Raw genomic sequence first — 21,667 nt, 5'->3', positions numbered from 1 at the left:
GGCTAATTCTGTGGCACTTCCCACCTGCTAGAACAGCCCAGCAGCAGTTTAAATCACCAGATCTATTTTGGAACAGCCCCGAGGATGAGAAGCAGGAGGAAAATGAGTACATGAGTGCAACATTCATATCTGCAGGCAGTTTTTGCAGACGGCAGCAGCCCATGGCAATGAAAAAAGAAAAAAAATCACACTGAAATGGGAAAACTAGTTTTCCCCTGCTAATAACGATATAATTTATGTATTTTTGAAAAATTCATTTCTTGCACTGTACTGAACATGTAAATTTTCTTCAGTGACACACTGATCCAGGCCAATCCATGACCATGCACATTCCCAGAAACACCTCTGATGATCATAATTTATCTAACTAACTAGAGAGCTTTAACAGCTCAGAGCAAGCAGCTCCCCAAGAACAAACTAAGATGTAAGGTTTTAATTCAGAAAACAGAGACCACAATTATCAACTGGGAAACTTTTTATTTCAGCAACAAGGTAAAAGTAAAACCTATTCTACCAAGCAGATTTTTTGCAGCATAAGTCAAATAGCCAGTGAGAAAAGTAGTACAATTAAGGAAAGTTGTAGCAAATAACAGTCTTCAAACTAGTTTCCAATTTGTGTAAGTAACTGCAAAACTAGCAACTAGAAAACCCTCAGTAATCTGCCAACATCCAGTGAAAAGCAGTTTCAGTTAATAAAAGTCATTCCCCAACACTCAAAGTGCATGTTAGGAATCGTGCATCTTTCTCACCTACCTGGTACACTTGCACAGAAGCACCACTACCAGCCTATATCAAAAAAGTACAGTTTTAGTATTAACACCTTGCAGGTGAAAGCAAGCATGTCGAGCTATCATCAAGGACTTCTGACACTGGTGAAGTGCTGCTCTGTGAGTTACACCTTAACTTGCTCTGGTTTCATGTCTTACCACAAGAGCTATGACATGCACTTAGGGGGGACAGTGATGTTAAAATTTAGGAAAGGACGAACCCCTTGCTTTCCAGGTTATCCACAGATGTTTTGGGCCCAGAGGTGTCTAATCTTCCCCTTCCTAATCTGTCTGAATCCCTGGGAGGCTGTCACAGATATTTTAGAGTGAACAGTGCAGCACTCTAAGTCTGCTTTAGAATTCTTACAACCACAGATGCACAAATGGTGCAGCCTTGACACTGGGCACATTCATGACATAAACAGTGTGGTTTACTGATCCTTGTGCCAGAATGAGGTTGATAAATTATTGTTGGTAAACACACTGGTATCAGAAAGCACAAGTGGTAGTATCCCCTTGAAACAGTTACCTGACAGGCATCCCTGTGGGGAAGCAGAGGCGTACAACCTCTCAGCCAGCCCAGGGGGAGTCTCCTCTGACCTCCTACCCCTTTTCAAGCTGTATTGTTATTGTTTGCTTTGAGGGTGTGGAAAAGACAAAGTTTCAGTTATTGTCATTTCATGATTAGGTGGAGTTTGAGTGACTTTAGTCATATACATGAAGCATTTACAGGTTTTATTTCATTATGATATACAAGGACAAAAAAGTTACTATGTAATTTCAGACATTGAAACAAAGTTCAGCTTTCGGTGACTGCTTGGGCCCTTCCTTGGCTTAGCTCCCACTGGCTGCATTATTTTAAACTCAGTATGGCCACAACACCTCGGTGCAACCCCATCCTTTGTTCCTGCCTCTCAGGATGGCACACCAAGCTCCCTCAGTGTCCCTGCTCCTGAGGTTGCAGTTTGGTGAACTACTGCCAACATGGACATTTCTCCTTGCTCAGCCTCATCATTTAGTATTTTTCCACAAGGACTGAAGGGAACTGCTAGCTTATGGCACCTGTAAGCTACAGAAAATGTACGTGAAGCCTTCACCACAACCACATGGCACTATTGTGTGGGTATTAAAACAACCAAAAACTCTACCTTCTGTGTGCAGTGGTGACAGAATACAACTCCACAAGGTGTGTACATGCAAAGTGTCTTACCTGAAAAGTTCTCTAAGAATGCACACTATTGGACAGAAGCACTATCCAAAAAAGGAAGAGAACTAGTTCTGGTGGAAGCAGAATTGCTGTGGATAAAAGCCCACTGACCAGAAAGCACAGAACAGTCTGCAAGCATGCCAGGAGGCTACAACAGTCTGCATCCAATGGGATCAATCAGCAAAACACCAGAGGTCTTTAGAAGCCTCTGGACCCAATCCTAAGTAATCTGCTTAAGCAGGGAGGTTGGACTAGATGACATCCAGTGATCCCTCCCAGCCTCATCCCCTCTGATTCTGTGAAAATGAATAGCAAGTCCAAATCCCTTCTCACAGCTCCTGTTATATAATTTTCCTGTTGACTTTCAAGCTCTGTGGTTAACATTGTTCTCATGCACACAATTGGACATGAAGAGCTGAAAGAGGGAGGAAGACACAGTAAAATGCAATGAGCAACTCCTTTTAGCCATCTCCTCAGCATTTGTATTACCCTGCACAGTCCCACGTGCTTTCTGGACACTGAGACCTTTATTCACTGTGTAAATGAATAACTCCTTATTTTTTTCTCTCATTGAGTTATCCCCAGCTATCCTAAAAAGGGATGACTATGTTACACTTGGTATTCAGCAGGAGTTGCTGATTCTGGGTCTTTAGCTGAGTAAGAAGGTTGAGGGTCTCACAGGTTGTTTTTAACATCACTACTCCTGCAGCTGCACCACCAAGTGTGGGGCTCTCCAAACAACACAGGAAGTATTTGGCTTAAGCAGCAAGTTACTTTACAAGGTTTCTCATAATGTTTAAAGAAGACCCTCTGTACCCTGAACCAAAATGGTTCCAATGGTTCATGTAGTGGAAGAGCTGATAAAGCTTCAGGCGTTTCTCAAACCCTGCGGCTTTGGGGATTTTACTGTGATAAGCAGAATAAAAAGAACTGCTGAAGCCACCAAACATCCCAGCTATTGCAAGCTCGTACTCGGAATGGCCGTAGAAAGAAGCTGGATCAAAGATAATCGGACCAGAATCATCCTCAGCTACATTTCCTCCCCAGAGATCCCCATGCAGGAGAGCAGGAACAATTTCCACATCACAGAACAAACTGGGTATCTTCAGCTGCAAGAGGAGAAAAGCAAGATACGTAAATTATTACAATCATTCACCTTAAAATGTAGAGGTTTATCTGCATACTTGAAACTTCTCAAAACCCGTAATTTGAAACACCATAGGACCTGGTCAACAGAGATGCTGGGTACATCCAGAGGATTCTCATTTTTCATAAAAGACAGCAGCAGAATAGTCATCCAAATCTTTTTTTAGCAAGAAAATGAAAACCTTAAAACTCAAATATTGACCAGTGTTAGTAACAAAACCCACCAACACTCCATCATTAGAAAGCTCAGAGATGTCTCACCAAATTTCCACAAAGTAGTACCCAAAGAGCCAACAATGAAGTCATTTGATCAGATGCAAACAGTTTATGGACAACATGCAGAACAGAACTGCTTATGTACATTTCTCACCATGAACACGTTACAGGGAATGAGAAACATGATCTCCATCTGTAAGATTTCCCAAAAAGCAAAGCAAAGTGCTACCTGGCACTTTGGAATTCACTTTGGAATGTTAGCATAGGGTGATGTGGCAAAAGCCATTACCCCTTAGAATAAAGGGCATTTTATTTCCTAAAAACTGGAGTCTCTTATCAACATGATCTGGAGCAAACCAACACACAGGAGCTTTGTTTTAATAAAATCTGAGTACATTCAGCTCTCCCAATAATGAGAACTGAGAGAATTGCTTGTACCTGAAGCTGTGCCCAAAGTTCTCTTGCTTCTCTGTCTCCTGATTTCTTCTCAACCATGTCCATCTGGGGCTGGATTCTTTGTCTGGCAAAGAAGGTCACCCAGTCACTCTGCCAGTCATTCACCTGAAGGAACAGGACTGCAGATATTAGTTCTACACCACACAAAAAGCTAATTTTCTTCCTTTTCAAATAAGCCTTCTGAGGATTACACAGCCTTTGTGCTGGTACCATTCAGGACAGTAAGTGCTATCATTTAATCAAATGTTATTTTAGAACATTAAATTAAGAGAATGAATAATTTTCTCTCTGTGATTGAAATCCAAGAAATTGAAAAGCTATCAGTGTCCAATGCAGCTAAAAGTGCACTACTCTCCTTAGCAGGGTAAACCATATTTTTTCTTTTCATGGCTCCACAAAAATTCATTTATTTCCATTATGATAAATTTGACCCTTTGTGTCACTGAAGGGAAAACAAGACAAATTTAAATTCTATCAGTCTGATGAAGTACAACCTACCTGTGGAAGGTAACCACAGCAGGTAACTGTATGAAAGCCAAACTGATCCACAAACTGGACTTCTGTTTGTCCTTGACCTTTACCTTTCAAACCAAAGACAAAAATTCAATTAACAGTGACAAAATACCAAGCATTCATGATGCAAATCACCTTAAAAACTATGCACAGGTACAATGCTGCTTCTACTGAGAAAAAAAAAAAAAAGTACCTTCATGTTCCTTTTATGGTTACAATGGTTGCTGCTGTTTTTTTAAATTTGCAGCTTGATGTGAAGCAGCTAAATTCTACTCTTCATAACTGTATTTTGAGGTACTGTGTCTCATCTGATATCATGTCCTTGTAGAAACTGTGGTTTGGGCTCCAAGAGTCCCAAATTAAATATATGTTTTGCTTACACAGACTCAAACAGAGCAAACAAAGAATCCAAACAAAAAGCAAAAAGAATCCCTGCCTCAGTGTGCTTCATCCAAACCTATTCCCATGCTATCTTCAGTGGAAGATGAACTTGTCCTGAAGTAGCAAAAACCATTTTAACTGTTTTGCAGATTATTACCAACTAGGTTAAATTTGCAAACAACTGTGTACTGTACCAACTCTGCTCCCTTCTTTCTTCAGCTTCTCTCCAAGCTGCTGGTTATGAAGGTGAAGATCAGCCAGCTGTGTTCCAAGCAGTGCTGAATGTCTAAGAAACAAAAATAATCTTAGTAACACTGACACATAAAGAAAACCAGGTCTCAATATTACAGGAGTTACTTTAAGAGATTTATCAAGTAAGTAAAAGAAATTCTACACCTCTAACAAAATAATTTTTCAGAGTATTCCAGTTACAAACACCTTGTCTTCCTATCAAGACTACATATTAACACAGACAGAATGTACTTACTAGGCTGTTTCTGACACCACTATTAAAAGTGCAAGTGAATAGCAGCCATGAATTTACTAACAATGAGAAATTATCCATTCTAATTTCTGTATGATACCATTTCTGTAAGCACTTTCAGGAAGATAAGTGTAAGAAAGCATGAAAAAAAAGCATGAAAATCATGCCTTTTTTTTTTTAGATCTGTGGCAAACTGCTTTTGGGAAACAGAACCAAACAAGGCTGATCTCCTTTTCTTTCTACTGCTGTTTCTGGCTGCTTTTTTCTAAAATGCCTAGATGATGTGAGAATCACATGGGCCTAGTTTATTATCTATTTTAAATAAAACCTTATCCTCTACACAGTTCAGAAAAGTCTTTGTAGTAATTACAAACAAACCTTACAGCCAGTTGCCTCCCATGTTAACAAAATTATGCTCCTTGTACTGCCTTTGACCTTTCTCAACTTTTCCTCTTCTCAAGGCAAGGTTATTTCTTCAATTTGTTCCTGTTAACACAGACTGTAGCTATCCCCCAAAATCTGCATGCCAAATGTATCATTTGAGCCCAAAACAGCAACATCTCTACCCTTTCTCTTGGGACCCACTGAGGGCCCCTCAGGAATTAGAAACTCTGCCAACGAGCAGGATTAGGGACAAGACTTTAAACTGGCTGCATAAGTGTTGAGAGAGAGATGAGAAACTGGTAATGATTCCCCTCCCTAATGGAACCAGACAGATGGATTCACCATATTAAGTTGTCGTCACAGAAAAGGGTCAAATGTTTGACACTATCAAAATGAAGGTAAGAGCTGTAAAAATGCTGAAACCAAGATTAATCAATTTGGGGAAGTTCCTCTTCTTGGCATACTCATGCCGAGCACTAAAGCACTTGTACCAATGGCAAGTACACAAAATAGCTGATTAGGCTGGTTATTTTCCCTTCTGTAAAAAGAAACCTTATTGTAAAAATCACTGATTACTTGAACAAACAAACCCAAAACTAACCAAAACCCAGACTCACTTTATGATGTATGATAATTTGCTAGGTGAGGCATTATGAAGTATTTTATACAGTTCCCTGCTGTATAACTTCCCACATATCTCTCAACTCACTTTAGAAAAAAATTTAACAAGTTTCCCTTATGAAAATAAGTGATTTAATTGTCATAGCAGCCAAAACTTCTGGTTAAAGGAGGCAAAGATAATGCTGTGTTTTACCTGTTTAAGCCCCTCATTTCCAAATGTTCCATCACAAATGCAGTACTGCCCCCAGGCAGGTCTATAACTTTGATGGGTTTAGGCACTTTTATCGTCTGTGTTTTCAGGATGGCTTCCAGACTTGCCATTTCTCCCTCAAACATTCTTCTGGCCTGCCAGATATTAAAGGAAAGCATTAGTGTCTACGAGCATCAGTCACAGGTAAACAAAGCACTCGCACAAAATCAACCCATTTTGTAAAAGTTAAACAGAAGGTTGGAGGAAATATTTATTTACACACAAGATACAGACAGAACCACAGCATCAGACTTGACAGTAGTTTTACAATTACAGTAATTTCACTTCATAAAACAAGAGTGAAAATTACTTAGGTTCTTGCATTCTCTGTAACTTAGACAGTCTGTTATCAACTGCAGGAGTGTAAACTGCTTATACATAAATCTTCTATTAATACAGCAAATGTCTAGGAAACTTGACAATATACACCACGACATGGAAGACTGGAAGAATGATGCTGACATTTACAGACATCATGGCTTTCCAAACACTGCTTAGTAATACAGCCAAGCTTTAAAAATAGTTCTACTTTCACTCACAGAACCAGAGAAAATGGGATTGTAAAGGCTGGAAAAGCCTCTTGTGTTCTAGTGCTTTCACCAGAATGGTTTTCCATGCTGTTTTCTTTTACCTCACAGGGGAAAGGCGTGGGTGGGAATCAACTGTTGCAGCCAAATGCCCCTTATCACACTTGCACAAGCCAAGCCACTACCAACTGCATTTGTCTGGGAGACATTCTGAGTTTGGGACTATTTCTGCACCTGTAACTCACACCAAGGAAAATCAACTCTCTCAAATTCCTTCTCTGAGCTCAGTGACGTTAATCACATGAAGAAATGCTTCTCCAGAAGAGTCAGGCAGGGATTGTAGAAAAAGCACATGGGAAATCTAACATAAATAGAATGAATAAAATAGAAAGAGAATGCCCTTTCCTAATGATCCGTGCAACACCATCAAAGGACAATTTGCAGTAGACATCAACTAAAAATGCAAAACCTAGAGGAAATCATAGAACGGTTTGGGGTGGAAGGGACCTTAGAGATCATCTCAGTGCCCCATAAACGCCACTTTGTCCCACCTCCTGCCACGGGCAGGGACACCTTCCACTATCCCAAGTTGCTCCAAGCCCTGTCCAGCCTCGCCTTGGACACTTTCAGGGATCCAGGCACAGCCACAGCTTCTCTGGGGAACCTGTGCCAGGGCCTCACCACACTCAGAATCAGAAACTTCTTCCTAATATCTAACCAAAACCTACTCTCTGTTGGTTTGAATCCATTCCCCCTTGTCCCGTCACTCCAGGCCCTTGCAAACAGTCTCTCCCCACCTCTCCTGCAGGCTCCCTTCAGACACTGGAAAACTGCAATTATGTCTCGACAGAGCCTTCTGTTCTCCAGGCTGAACAATCCCAACTCTCCCAACCTCTCCTCACAGGAAAGGTGCTCCATCCCTCTGACCACCTTTTTCTGACTCAAGAGTGAAGAACTGCTGAGTTACTGAGTCATGACTTAATTTCATGCAGAGGAAATCAGAAAATACTGTGCCTCTCTAAAGCATCACACTTGGCTAGAGCCAGCTGCTCAAACAGAGCAAGAATTGCTGATGCACAGCTGCTGCTGCTCACACAGCCCAGCATTTACAGCACTTCAACAGAGTTTGCTTTAATCAGCGCTCAGGATCCACACACAGGCAAAAGCACACAAAACGAAATTGCTGAATTGAAAATCTAAACAGATCTCTTGTTTTTTCACCCCAAGCCTGATCTTGCAGCTAGTTGGATTGTATAACTACATACAGAATTAGCAAAGACCTATGGAAGGGCTATACCAATTCAAACTCTCTTCTGTAAAGCAGGACAACCTTCCTGTATTATCCCACGTTACCACACCATGCATCCATTCAGCGCCCCAACTTGATCAGAAATTGTTGAGAAATTTGGAATAGGTATAGTGGCATGCATACTTTCAAACACATTTGTTTGCTATGAAGGGCAAATACAAGTTTTTTACCCTGTTCTGCCACTGAGGCTGTTTATGTGATAGGCATCTTATCTCTACCAAATGCAGATAATCTATCTTCAACAGTAAGTTCAGGTACTGAAAGGACAAAGCAGAAAATCTAGAAGAATTGTGAAAAAATACCACTTATTGAGAAAAGCTCTCTTGTGTGCAGGTAATTAAAGGTTCAGTTAAAACCGTGAAAGGTGCACTCACTCAGCAGACAATTTTATACCTGCTGGGTTGCCTTAGCCACTGTCCCAGCACTTGCAGATACTGTCACACCACTGCTACCTATGCCCTCTAAAGGACAACAGCACACCATGGTACTGCATGTCCTGCACAAACAACACTGATACCACACCACCTTCCCACCACAGAATCATTCAGGCTGGAAAAGACCTCCTAGACCATCAAGTTCAACCTTTAACCCACCTGCACCTTGTCACCCAAACCACAGCACGGAATGCCACATGCAGGCCTTCCCTGGGCACCTCCAGAGACGGGGACTCCACCACCTCCCTGGGCAGCCCCTTCCAATGCTTATCAACCTTTCCCACGAAGAAATTCCTCCTGATATCGAAATTGACCTTCCCCTGGCACAGCTTCAGGCCACTTCCTCTCCTCCTGTCCCTTGTTCCCTGGGAGCAGAATCCAATCCGCCCGGCTGTCCCTCCTGTCAGGAGTTGTGCAAAACCCACAAGGTCCCCCTGAGCCTCCTTTTCTCCATGCTGAGCTCCTTTCCCAGCTCCCTCAGCCATTCCTGGTGCTCCAGACCTTTCCCAGCTCCGTTCCCTTCCCTGGACATTCTGCAGCCCCTCAGTCTCTTGTCGGGAGAGGCCCAGAACTGGACACAGCACTCGAGGTGTGGCCTCAGCAGTGCCCAGCACAGGGATGGTCACTGCCCTGCTCCTGCTGCCACACCATGGCCGGGACAGGCCAGGAACGCTGCTTCCCACCGCGGCTCCTGCCCACCCCCTGCACCCCCATCCCTACCCCGCCACACCTCCGACCGAGAGTTGCTCTTCACGAACACCCGGCCCTGGTCCGTGTCGTAGCTCTGGCCCTGGCTGATGCAGCCTCCCCCCGTGTGCCCGGTCGGCCGCAGCACCGCGGTGCCGAGCGCCCGCTTCAGCGCGTCCTCCATGGCGGCGGCTGCCGGGAACGGGGCGGGACGGGAGAGAGGGGATGGACCGAGAAGAGGCGGGCAAAGGGCGGGCAAAGGGCGGGCAAAGGGCGGGCAAAGGGCGGGCAAAGGGCGGGCAAAGGGCGGGCAAAGGGCGGGCACAGGGCGGCTGAGGCGGCTGAGGCGGCTGAGGCGGCTGAGGCGGCTGAGGCGGCTGAGGCGGCTGAAAGTGCCGCTGACAAAATATTCTCTCGCCCTTCGGAAAAGATTCTCTCGCTCCTCGTAGGCCAGTTGTCCCGTGTGTTTTATTCGTCTCTTAATCACCAAACCAATTGCAGAATCATATGATATGTTGAGTTGGAAGGGACCCACGAGGACCGTCAAGTCCAGCTCGTGGCCCTGCTCAGGACATCCGCACTATCCCATGTGCCTGAGAGCCTTGTCCTACAATATTTTTCTTAAAATCTCCACAGTTTCAAAGTAGAGGTACTGGCTTTCCAGGATCTATGCATACATTTATTATAAAGTCCTGAAGAAAGAAAAAAACCGGCTTTAAACATGGTATAAGGAACAACTACAGAAATAGTTACAACGCTGAAACTTCCTTAATACAAAAGTTTGATACTAACTTACATCATCTTAAATAAATATGCTACAATTTAACAATGACGTACCTAATTTACAGGAATTAACTTTAAGTTTTAAATAAATAAGGTACACTTACTAGATGTACCTTATTTATGAAGCAGACAAAGGGTGCCAGGACTCTGCTTGCTGTTGCCAAATTCGTCTGTTCATGTAAGACAGCTTGCTGTGCACACACTGGCATCCACTCTTAGTTGCCGCTAGACTAGGAAGGAAAGACAAAAAGAAAATTAGGACACGCAAATATTTCTGCGGGGCTTAGAATTCCACGTCCTGCGCTTTAAAGTAGCACCAAAGACAGCTCAAAAGGGTGGAGTCTGAGGGATGAACAAATTTTTGGCTTGGGGGAGCAAAAATCAGTCAGCGCATGCGGAATCTGCGTGTCAGTGGGAATTCCTAATGGTTTCCCTTTGTCTGCTGTCACAGCAGCAGGGAATTTCAAATATTAATTCTGCTCACAAATACATTAGCAATCTAGCCAAGAATTAAATAAACGAGAGCCAACATGTCTCAACGCTCATAAGGATCTAAAGAAGTCTGATGTTGAAATTGTGGTATGCGTGTGTCCAAATCAGAGAAGTTTGCAGAATATCAGAGCATGTCCCTGTGGCCACTGAGGCGTCACTGATGACGTCAGGTCTGCAAAGCTCTGACATCACGAGGGACTCCCCTCGCTGAATTGTGACCTCCCTGGTGATGTCAGCACTGCAAAGCTCTGACCTCACAAAGGGCTCCCGCGGGCCACAGTGAGCTCAGTGCAGCCGCGGTGTCCCCGGGGCTGCCCCGCTGGGCTATAAAAGCGGGCGCACCCCGCCGCCCCCGCCCGCGGCAGCATGGCCCGCTACCGCCGGCGCTCCCGCAGGAGCCGCAGCCGCAGCCGCAGCCGCAGCCGGCGCCGCCGCCGCTCCCGCCGCCGGGGCGTGCGCAGGAGGCGCCGGGCCTCCCGCCGCTCCAGGTACCGCCGGCGCCGCCGCAGCAGCCGCAGACGCCGCCGGCGCTGAGCCCAGCAGCGGCACACGAGCGGCCGAGGAGCGGCAGAGCAGAGCGCGGCTGCGGCGCGGGGCTGGCGATGCCAATAAAGGCCAGCAATTCATGAAGGGGCTGTCGTTAGGTATCCCTGGCTGTCCCTGCGTGTGTCTTGCTGTCGTTACGTGTCCCTTGGTGCCCGTGTGCCACCAGCGCCTCTGTGCACCCGGGGCCTGCGTCTACGGGGAAGTAAAAAGACGTTTCAGGGCGCTGGGACGATTGTAGGAGGATCAGGAGCTCAGGTAGTGATTACCTCCATTCTGCCCAAAACATCAAATTATATCGATATGAATAGGCAAATCCATCAGGCCAATGCCAGGCTTCAAGGTTGGTGTCAACAGAAAAAAATTGGAGTTGCTCACCATGGAATGATCTAACCAACACATGATCCCCTGACACCTCACAGGACGTACCTTTCTCACAGTGGAAAAGGCGTGCCATCACAGGAGCTAGTGGGCTCATTGACAGAGCTTTAAACCAGCTTGCAAGGGGGAAAGGGACGAACCCTGGCTTGCCAGTGGTGAGAAATGGCATGGTGTGCCGAAATTTGCACAAACCTGCACCAATGGGTCACCTCAAGGCGCTTCAGGAGGTGTTGGCTACAATGTGCCACACCTGAAATGTGCATTGTTTCTACACCAAATGCACTCCACAAGAGGAACAAACTAGAGGAGCTCGAGGCTTTGGTCCAGTCCCAGAGACTTGACATCCTTGGCATAAATGAAACCTGGTGGGATGAGTCCTGTGACTCGAGTGCCCAGCTGGACGCTTGCAGGCCCTTCAGGAGGGAGAGGCAGGGCAGCAGAGGCAGAGCGGAGGCACTCTATGGACTAACAAGGTCAGAATGCCTGGAGCTCTCAGCTGGCACAGCTGGCACAGCTGAGGCCTCTGGATAAGAGCCAATGAACAAAGAAATTATGTGGATGTCACCGTGGAAGTCTCCTCCCACAGGAGTCTCCCCACAGGACAGAGAGCTCAGCTTGCCAAGTGAGTCCAGTGAGGGCCATGGGGGTGACTGAGGGCTGGAAACACCTCTCAGACAAGCTGGGTGATCCCAAGAGGTGCCCTGAGCATTTGGAGACCCTGTGATTCTGTGGTTCTGTACAACTGCATCTGGAACAGACTGAGAGGGCAAAAAGATGCTTCTGAGCAAAACCAACATGAATAAAAGACACTGAATGCAAGAACTGAACTGGCAAGTATTCCTGCATTTGCATTATGCCGTTATTTGGTTGTTTCTTTCTTTTCAGTTCTGTTCTGATAATTCTTGAGAACAACATCAGCTATCTTATGAACTGAAAAAGGAAGAAAAAAAGTTGAAAACTAACTCTTAAAGCCCAACCCACCCCCCAAAACACCAAGGAAATATATGCTGCATGCTAATTTTCTGAAGTGCCACAGGATCACTGCAGCTTGAAAGGTGTTTCTCTGAAAGGACCATTAGGGATCAGATTTACCACATGGAGAATGCACATCTCCAGAAACAATTTCTCCCCATTCAATTGCTGACACTTTTTTTTGCTCTCTTTCCCATCTTCATGCACATGCTGGCTGTCGAGGGATGTTTGCAGGAGCCATGCAAGGTTTTCTCTTGGTAGATTATTGTTGCATTTTCCAGCAATCAGTACCTGCAGACCCTGCAGAAACACTGCAAACATCCCCTCCAAACACCACACATCTACACAGAGCAGTAACTGGAGGGACCAGCAGTACAACTAGCTGCAGGAAATTTCCATTTTTCTGGAGGACTTTAGCTTTCTCCATACATTCCAAACAGTGTCAGGCACTGACAGACAATTGTTTCCCCTCTACCCAAAGCTCCGGGGTTTAGTCCAGCACAGGTGCAATCTCTGCCCCAGAACTCTGACCGTGAAGTGACTTAGAACTTCCCTGAATAGCAACTTGTGCCACAGGGGGTGACTTTGAAGCTGGATTGGACTTCGAAGTCAGCCCTGCTTTGTGTGGTGGTGTTGGACAAGAACCTTCAGAGGTCGCTGCCAGCCACACTTGTCCTTCATTTCAGTATTGTAGAGCTGCTTTTCCCAGGGACTCCAGTGGCACCAAAGTCAGCTGAGCACTTGCAGCTTTAGCTATCAGAACCCTCTTTAGAACCCAGTCTCAAAATGCTCAGCTGTGGTCTTTCTGGAGCAGAAGCAGACATAAAAGAACCTGCTGCTACTCTCTGTGACTTGACTCCTGTTCTTGCCAAAATGCAGGCATGGCATTTGGTCACTTCAGAAAAGATGACGAACAAATATTGAAGGGTGATCCCTGGTCTCCTAAACAGTGCAGACAAAGAAAACGGGGGTGGGGGGAAATAAGGAATGTTTCTGGATATATGGATAGTTCTCAAAAAGAGAGCGTTCTAAACGTTTATTTAGATTTTTTTGATCCTCTTTTTCCCTTAGAGGTCTTTGCTCCTGAAGTTTACAAGAACCTGACAGATTGACTTCAGCAGTAACAGAGCGCTGAGTAACGCATGACAGAATTTCATTTCCACAAGCAACATCTCGGCATCTCCGTTTAAGCAACACTATACGAGACATATGACAAAATCGAAATATGTTTTATATGTTTTTCTTCTAAAAGTGGTTGGTATTAGAGAAGAGTCAACTAGCACAGAAACTCTCTGTAATTATGGATTTAATTCCAAGGGAATCAAAGTCTCACACGGGAGTGAGGGTGCGGTGGAGCCCTTTGTGATGCAAGAGCCTCTCAGAGGTGACATCCCGGCTGAGGTCACAGTGGGGCAGCCCCGCTGGGCTATAAAAGCGGGCGCACCCCGCCGCCCCCGCCCGCGGCAGCATGGCCCGCTACCGCCGGCGCTCCCGCAGGAGCCGCAGCCGCAGCCGCAGCCGCAGCCGGCGCCGCCGCCGCTCCCGCCGCCGGGGCGTGCGCAGGAGGCGCCGGGCCTCCCGCCGCTCCAGGTACCGCCGGCGCCGCCGCAGCAGCCGCAGACGCCGCCGGCGCTGAGCCCAGCAGCGGCACACGAGCGGCCGAGGAGCGGCAGAGCAGAGCGCGGCTGCGGCGCGGGGCTGGCGATGCCAATAAAGGCCAGCAATGCTTATCAGCCTCTGCGTGTCCATGCCTGTGGCTGCGTGTTCCTTGGTGTCCCTGCGTGTCCCTGCCTGTCCCAGGGTGTCCGTGGCTGTCCATGCGTGTCCCAGGGGGTCCATGCGTGTCCATAGCTGTCCATGCGTGTCCATGGTTGTCCACGCGTGTCCCTGCCTATCCCTCTGTCCCTGTGCACCGCAGCCCCTGTCCCTCCCGCGGGAAGGCTCCTCTCCGGAACGAGCCACTCAAAACAGGGCTCTGATCCCAGCACAGCAAGCCTTGACACCCAGACCCCTCCAAAGCTTTCTCTGGCCTGGCGGCACAGACACCGAGTGTGACACATGAGCCTCACTTGTGCAGAACTGTACATCCCGTGCTGCTCCTGTTCTGAGCCTCTGGGGACAAAAACGGGCTGGAGTTGGGTTGAGGGCAATGCCATTAGTGGAAGTTTGCCCTGAAGAAGTCTCTGTCAGTGTCAAATCTCCCTTGGGGAGGTGTTGGGGCCCTGAATCCCCAAATGAAGGGAGCACAGAATGAGGTGAGCAGAGAGGGATCTCAGGTTATCAAATCATACCCTCGACCCAAAACTACCAATCCCACCACTAAGCCATGTCCCCAAGTAGGGCTGCATCCTGTGCAGCCTCTGCCTCTACAGCCTGGATGTCTTGCTCCAGACACTGCAGGGACCACTCACCCTTTTAAATTCTGCCTGATTATTTTCTTACATTACATTGAAATTCTGAAACTTTAAGGCTTTCGCTCAGGTGGAGTAAGAGACAAGGAGAATATTGCAGATGTGTTTTTTAATACTTCTCTTGTCTAGCTTGCAGAAGAGCAAGTGCTGTAATTGAACTGAAAGTCTGCTTGGTAAAACTGATTTCAAAGTATTGGTTTAATAAAGCGATATATTATACAAAACATTCTATTCTTCCCTCAAATGAATATTCTCCTATTTGAAACATCATTCCAGATTGAACCCAAAATTTCAAGGAATTTTATTTCAATCAGCTGTGTTAAAAAAGATTAATAACAGCATTATTGGTCTGGCTTACTGTCTGAATGAATGATCAACAGAAAATTTGCACTTTTTTGTCACAAATATTCCAAATGTTACTTTCCTTAATAAGTCAGATTTTCTAGAGAATTCAACAAGCAGGTTTGAGTCTGGTATTTTTCCTGTCTCTAAAAGAAGCCAAGAGAGCTCACACCTTTGCTGTGAACACACCTTTGCATTGAACTTTGCTTACTCTGTTCAAGGCAAACAGGTTCAGAAGCGACACTTGGTACTGCTGAGGTCACAGGTCCTGCATTCTGAGCACTCCCAACATGTCCTGGGCTGTCAGACTTATGACAGGAAAAATGTCACTCAAGAAAAAAGAGAAAGATGCTGAATTCAGACATTGCTTCACCCTCTGTTGAACCACACAGCTCCTCCCTACCTGTCTCATTAATACAAACACAGAAATACTCACAGTCTTGCTTTGCGGGGAAATGAAATCTGTCCATGCCAGTCACCTCATCACAATGAGAGCAGTCAGCATTGGCAGAGTTGCTCCTCATTTAGGTCTCCAGCCATCACCTTGACTTGCTGTGTTCAGATTCCACATCTCTGCCTCCTGGGAGAAGCAGCTCCCCTACCCTCTGAGCTATGAGTTATTTTAACATCAGGGCCTGACCTTTCCAGCTTCCTTGGAGCTGAAGATGTAACTCGACTGCAAGCTTCAAATTCCCAAGTGAAAATCTGCCTTTCAGGCCATCTTTTAAAATCCCTGATGGAAGTACAATTGCTGCCAAAGGGAAATACATAAAGGCTAACATTGATTAAGTCTTCCCTTTGCTTCCTTTCTTCTTCTTTTCCTGCTGCATAGCTCCCTCGTACCAGAACCTCGGGGCTTTCTCACCTCAGGATTCCGAGCTGCTTCCAGGCCCATCCAGGAGAGGTCCAGGTTCTCAAGACCTTGAGGCTTCCCCAGCACCTCCCAAGAGTGTGTTTGTCATTCCAGGACTTCCTGAGCTGTCATCAGAGGAACCAGGCACATGCATATTTGAACACCAGCCTAAGGTCTTCATTCCATCGTATCCCAAAGACCTTCAAAGCACTTCCAAGGTCCTTCCAGAGCACAGCAGCTGCACATTTTCAGAGCAGCACTCCCCAGCCTACAACCCATCAGGTGGGAAAAGAGTTCTACCCTTGCTTTTCAAAAAGGTCATGAGAAGTGACCATTTCAAGTATTTTTCCACAATGCTCTGTCATTCTCAGACAGAAATTGTCAAGTCTCCTAGGAAGTGGGACCTTGAAAGCCAAAAGATTCTCTGTCTGGTTTTCCTCTGTGAATCCTGTGATGTGTGATCCAAGGCAGCAATGGAGCTCTGCATCCCAAAGCCCCATTCTGGAGCCTGACCAACAAATCCTTGTTTGGATTCTTGCAGCCACAGCAAGCAGTTCAGCCCCCGATGCTCTGCCTGGCAGTGCTGGTTGTGCAGCATGGATGGCCTCCAGCTGGCCATGGAATGTGCCTGGGGAGGAGGAATTGCCACCATGGGACCTTGTTCTTGAGAGAGTGGAGGAGATGCTTTCACCATCCCTGCCTGAAAAGTCTCCCTTTGCTCAAGTAACTCCATGGGATAGCAATGCAAGGGGCTGGACTGAGAGTTTTTGGATGTTGTTGCATGGCTGAGAAGCAAAGGCTTCTCAAATTGAGCTTTGAATGGACGGGGAAGGATTTTCTTGGTAAAGGCAGATTTCCAAAAGAAGGGGGAATGAAAAATCTCCCCCGTTGGTGAGGATGAGAGGTGTGAGCCTGTGTTGGCCAAGTCTGGGTTCTCCTTTTCCTGGGAAGAATCCCTAGTGCAGGGGCATCTGTGGTGATGAAGTGGAAGCTTTGGCAGCTTTTGGACTGGGTTTGAAAAGTCAATCTTCTCCACTGTTGAAGGCCTTTAGGGCCCAGACTTTCTTGTCAGGAACAAAGGATTAAGTGTGTGAGCCCTGGAGCCTTTAGGGGGAAGATGTGTTGGTTTTGAGGCTCCATGAGTTGTGTGATTGGAGAGAAGGACAATGCTGGTCCTGGACATGACATAGTGAAGGACTCCTTGAAGCCCAGGGGCCCCTTCTGTGTTGAAGAGCAATTTGGTCAGGGGCTATAAAGCCTTTTGTTTGACATATTCCCTCTTTGCATTAGGAATCCCCTTCCTCTTGCCTCTTGCCAGACTTGCCTGGAGTTTTCAGTTTCTGTATTGGCACAGGCCTTTTTGCATATTATTATACAACTTTACCGAATAGTTTTTCTCTTTCATTTAATATGCAGACCCTCCAGTGTGGAGGTTCATTGCCCTGAAAGGGCCGATGAAGAGCCGCAAACCCCTGTGGTGAATGCAGCCCAGCTCCCTGAAGGAGAAGATGCGTTCTCCTGGGGCTCAGAGACTGACATCTAGGCCTCCGCACTCCTCCCCTGGAAAGTTTATCTTGAGTTTATTGGTTTAAAGTTATGCTGTCCTGCCTTTTCTCCTCCCCTGTTGCTACCTCCTCCTAGAAACTTCTGTCGCTGCCGCCCCCTCATTGGTTCGTGTGTATCCCCTTCCCAGTGCAATATGATTTGCTCCCCTGCTTGCCGCTCAACTCTGTACCGGAGCCCGTTGGCTCCGTCCCTGCTATGCCACCCCTGGAAACCCCCTACCCTTCCTTAAAACCCCGGTTCCCCTGTTGTTCTGGGTTTCTTGCCATACGTACTTGCTCGTGCTGGGACGTTGTCTGAGGGTGATTTGATGCCTTTGCTTTTGCTGCCTTGTCAATAAAGAGGCCTTGAACGCCCTCATTCTGGACTCTTCCTTTGCTTACCTGGGGGCTGGAGCCTAGTGATTGGACTCCCCGCAGCCAGCCGCTGCCCTTTGCCTCGGGGATTTTCCCTGCTACGGCAGACCGACCCCCGAGACCGACTGGAGCTGGCCGGAGGGCAGAGACGGAGCTAAGGTTAGGCAAAAGCCAGGGCTAGCGACCTGCGAGTTCAGGGGCTACGCCGCAACGAAAGCGCCTTTTTTCTTTACCACAACACTCCAGGAGGGCTGCCCTGCGTGGGAAGAACAGACAGAGGGAGAGCCTGTGAACAACAGGTAGGTGGAATCCCTCTGTCTATAATTGTGGAGGTGCAAAGGCCTGAAGTCATCACTCTGGACCCTCAATCTCCAGCTGTTAATGTGGCACAACTCCCCGCAGGGGATGATGCATGCTCCTGGGACTCCAATGATGAGGTCTAGGCTGCCCTCCTCCCCCAGAAAGTTTCTGTTAGTTTATTGGTTTAAAGTTTGGTTTCCCCGCCTTGTTACCGCCCCAGTCGCCACCCCAACGCAGAATGTTCTATATCCCGCGCTTACTCATTGGTTGCTGTGTTGTTCTTCGCTTGTAGTACCTGATTTGCTCCCCTGCTTTTCCTCAACAGTGTACCGGAGCCCGTTGGCTCCGCACCTGTAGTCCCTCCCTAGGAAACGCTTTATCGCCGTATATAATCCCTTGTCCGCTTTGTTCTGAGCCCGTGGCGCCTCATGCTGCTCAAGTGCCTGAGGGTTCCCTGTCGTCCCTTCTTCCGCTCTCCCTCCAATAAAGTGGACCTTGGCGACCTTCGACTCCCTCGTCTTCTTTACTCTCTGCTGCGTAATACCCTTGGGAACTCTCCTCACTCCGAGCCCGTCACTCCTCACTCTTGGGGCTGCACGACCCGACGTGACAGAGCCAGCCGGGGACGGGTAGGAAGAGCGAGCAGGGGAATCGCCAAAGTCCTACAACATATAATTACATTCATAGATGTGTATCGTTACAGTTATCTGTCTATATAGTTATATTTATAGATTTATGTAGTTTTATTAGATGACTATGCAGCTACATTTATAGATCTATGTAGATAAATTTACATACGTAGTTGTTGATATATATACATATATTTTTATATGTAGTTATAGATGTCCATACTTGCATTTATACATGAGTACTTACATTTATATATATATAGTTATATTTATAAATGGCATAGTTACATTTGTATGGTCAGAGGTACATGGAGGTTGAGATACATCGATTGGTATTTGTAAAAATAGGACGATTTTAAACCTCTTTCTCTACTCTGTTTCATTTTCATCTCTTCCATTGTCCCCTCTGTCCCCTGTGCCCCCTCTGTCCCCTGTGCCCCCTCTGTCCCCTGTGCCCCCTCTGTCCCCTCTTCCTGTGCTGGGACTGAGCTGGCAGCCACGCCAGACAGAGCAGCAGTTGGAGCCCCAGGTGTCCCTGGAGCACTGGGAGCTGCTGGTGGCCCCAGGCATTGTCCCCTGAGGAGCTCCAGAAGGATGGTGAGACACAGGGGGCTGAGGAGAGGTGACACTGAAGGGACAGAGATGTTGAGGTCCTGGTGGGGCTGAGGAGTCTGGGGAAGCTATGGGGGATGGTGGGGATTGAGGGAACGGGGAGAGCTGTGGGGAGCTGTGGGGCTGAGGTGTCTGGAGGAGCTGGCACAAGTGCAGGTGCTGCCAAGGGAAACGTCCCAGTATTGACTCAGCATTATTCCCTTTGCTTCCCAGATGTCCCATCTGCTGTCCCTGTCCAGGAGGACTGTGACGCTCGGGAGGAAGCGACAGAGGGAGAGCCTTTCAACATTGGCAGCTGGAATCCCTCTGCATATTTTTATAGATTTCTATAGCTAGAAAAGTACATGGATATTTAGATGGGTAGATCGATATTTGTATAGGTATATTTATATTTGTATCTATTTATGTATGTTATAATATTTAGGTCTGTGCTACATTTTCATTATATAGAGAGCTGTATAGCTGCATAGTTCTACTAATGTAGTTACAGGCATATGGTTATTTAGAACAGTGTATTGCTGTCTATGTATGTTTGTATATTAGGGGATTGTGTATATTTTTACAGATTTCTATAGCTAGAAAAGTATATGGATATTTAGATGGGTAGATCGATATTTGTATAGGTATATTTATATTTGTATCTATGTATGTTATATTTATGTCTGTACTATATTTTCATATAGAGCTGTATAGCTGCATAGTTCTACTAATGTAGAGTATGCACTAAAGGCATATGGTTATTTAGAACAGTGTATTGCTGCCTATGTATATTTGTATATTAGGGGATTGTGTATATCTTTATGTATTATACACTGTATTTTATATATAATTACATTTATGTCTGTATATTGTAATAGTTTAAATGTATGCAGCTAAATTTAAATATGTCAAGTGCTGTATGGTTTTATGATCATTTATTTAGTTGTAGGTGTAGGGTTATTTAGATAGGTATATTGGTGTTTTGTATGTGTAATCAGACTATGGTTGTAACTATCTGTAATAAATTAATTTTTTTAATTGATATTGGCATATTAATTAGCAGTGTGGGTGTAGAAATTTGTAATAAATTCAATTTTTTAACTTCTGACTTACTGGTTTTTGTGTATTTATGTATCAGAAGTGCAAGTGTAACAAGCTTCAGTAAATTTAAATTTTAAACTGAAATAAGCATTAATTCATGTTTTTCAAAGGAATAACCAGACGTAAATATGATGATGCTGCAGGATTTTGGCAGTGAGTGAAGGGGACTGGGGGAACTTCTGCAGCCATGCCCAGCAGCTTCCTCAGTCTCAGGCTGGGCAATGAAACCACAGATTTGGGATGGCAGCAGAGCCACACGCTGGGAAATAACTCGCTGCAAAGGCAAAACAGAACTCCACTGAGCGGAGAGCTCCAATGGTGACATAACCATTGCGTCAGATACAAGTAGTAAGTAAGAGATGAGTGTTCCTCACCCAAACCAACACCTGCAAACAAATCTCCCTTGCCTGTCAGGCGCTGGCAGAGGGGCTCAGGTCACTGCTGGGGCTCTTGGGGTGCAGATTCATCCCCTCTGCTCAAGGGTGTTTGGGGCCCTTTGGTTGTTTTGTGGTGCTGATGAAGCCTCAGAGTGCAGTGAAAATTGGGTTGTTGGAGTCTGAGGGGTGCTGAATCAGCTGCATAAGGTAGTTGGCTTTCTAAGGGGTCTTTGGGGTGCTGAAGCAAGTGGGAAAATGCAGGGAAACGTGTGGGGAGAAAAGGGCAGAAATGTGAAGGGGAAAGTGGGAGACACATGAGTGCATAAAGGAAAATGTGAAAAGGTCAGAAATGTGAGGGGGAAAGTGAGAGAAGTGGGTAAAGGGAAGGAAACGTGAGGGGAGAAGAATGGGCAGAAATGTGAGGGGAAAAGTGTGAGTAACACGAATGGGAAATGGCTGGGAATTGTGAGGGGAAAATTTGAGGAAAGTGAGAGGATAAACATGAGGGGAAAAAAGGAAAAATTAGAGAAACGTGAGGGGAAAGACGAGCACAGGTTTCCTCTGCCTTAGGGGAAACAGTTGCTTAAACAG

The 21,667-nt window shown here is 46.2% G+C and overlaps 1 protein-coding gene across 2 annotated transcripts; it reads right to left on the bottom strand.

Moving 5' to 3' along the window:
- Positions 1–457: 457 nt before the first annotated feature.
- Positions 458–9,592, bottom strand: LOC146424233 (ketosamine-3-kinase-like). Of its 2 annotated transcripts, none has more exons than XM_085043662.1 (6): positions 9,426–9,592; positions 6,369–6,520; positions 4,881–4,972; positions 4,291–4,373; positions 3,775–3,897; positions 458–3,083 (listed from the first exon to the last, which is right to left on the bottom strand). In XM_085043662.1, exons 1-6 carry the CDS (start codon positions 9,564–9,566, stop codon positions 2,745–2,747), a joined length of 930 nt encoding a protein of 309 aa, XP_084899788.1. In that variant the 5' UTR covers positions 9,567–9,592; the 3' UTR covers positions 458–2,744. The 2 variants fall into 2 exon arrangements, with proteins under 2 accessions (XP_084899788.1, XP_084899789.1); XM_085043663.1 differs by having other exon boundaries at positions 9,416–9,550.
- Between the last annotated feature and the right edge of the window lie 12,075 nt (positions 9,593–21,667).

This window comes from Lichenostomus cassidix, chromosome Z, assembly GCF_008360975.1.
Source record: "Lichenostomus cassidix isolate B80296 chromosome Z, HeHo_3.0, whole genome shotgun sequence".
In the NCBI taxonomy this organism is placed as follows: Eukaryota; Metazoa; Chordata; class Aves; order Passeriformes; family Meliphagidae; genus Lichenostomus; species Lichenostomus cassidix.
This window is presented reverse-complemented; position numbering and strand designations above follow the sequence as displayed.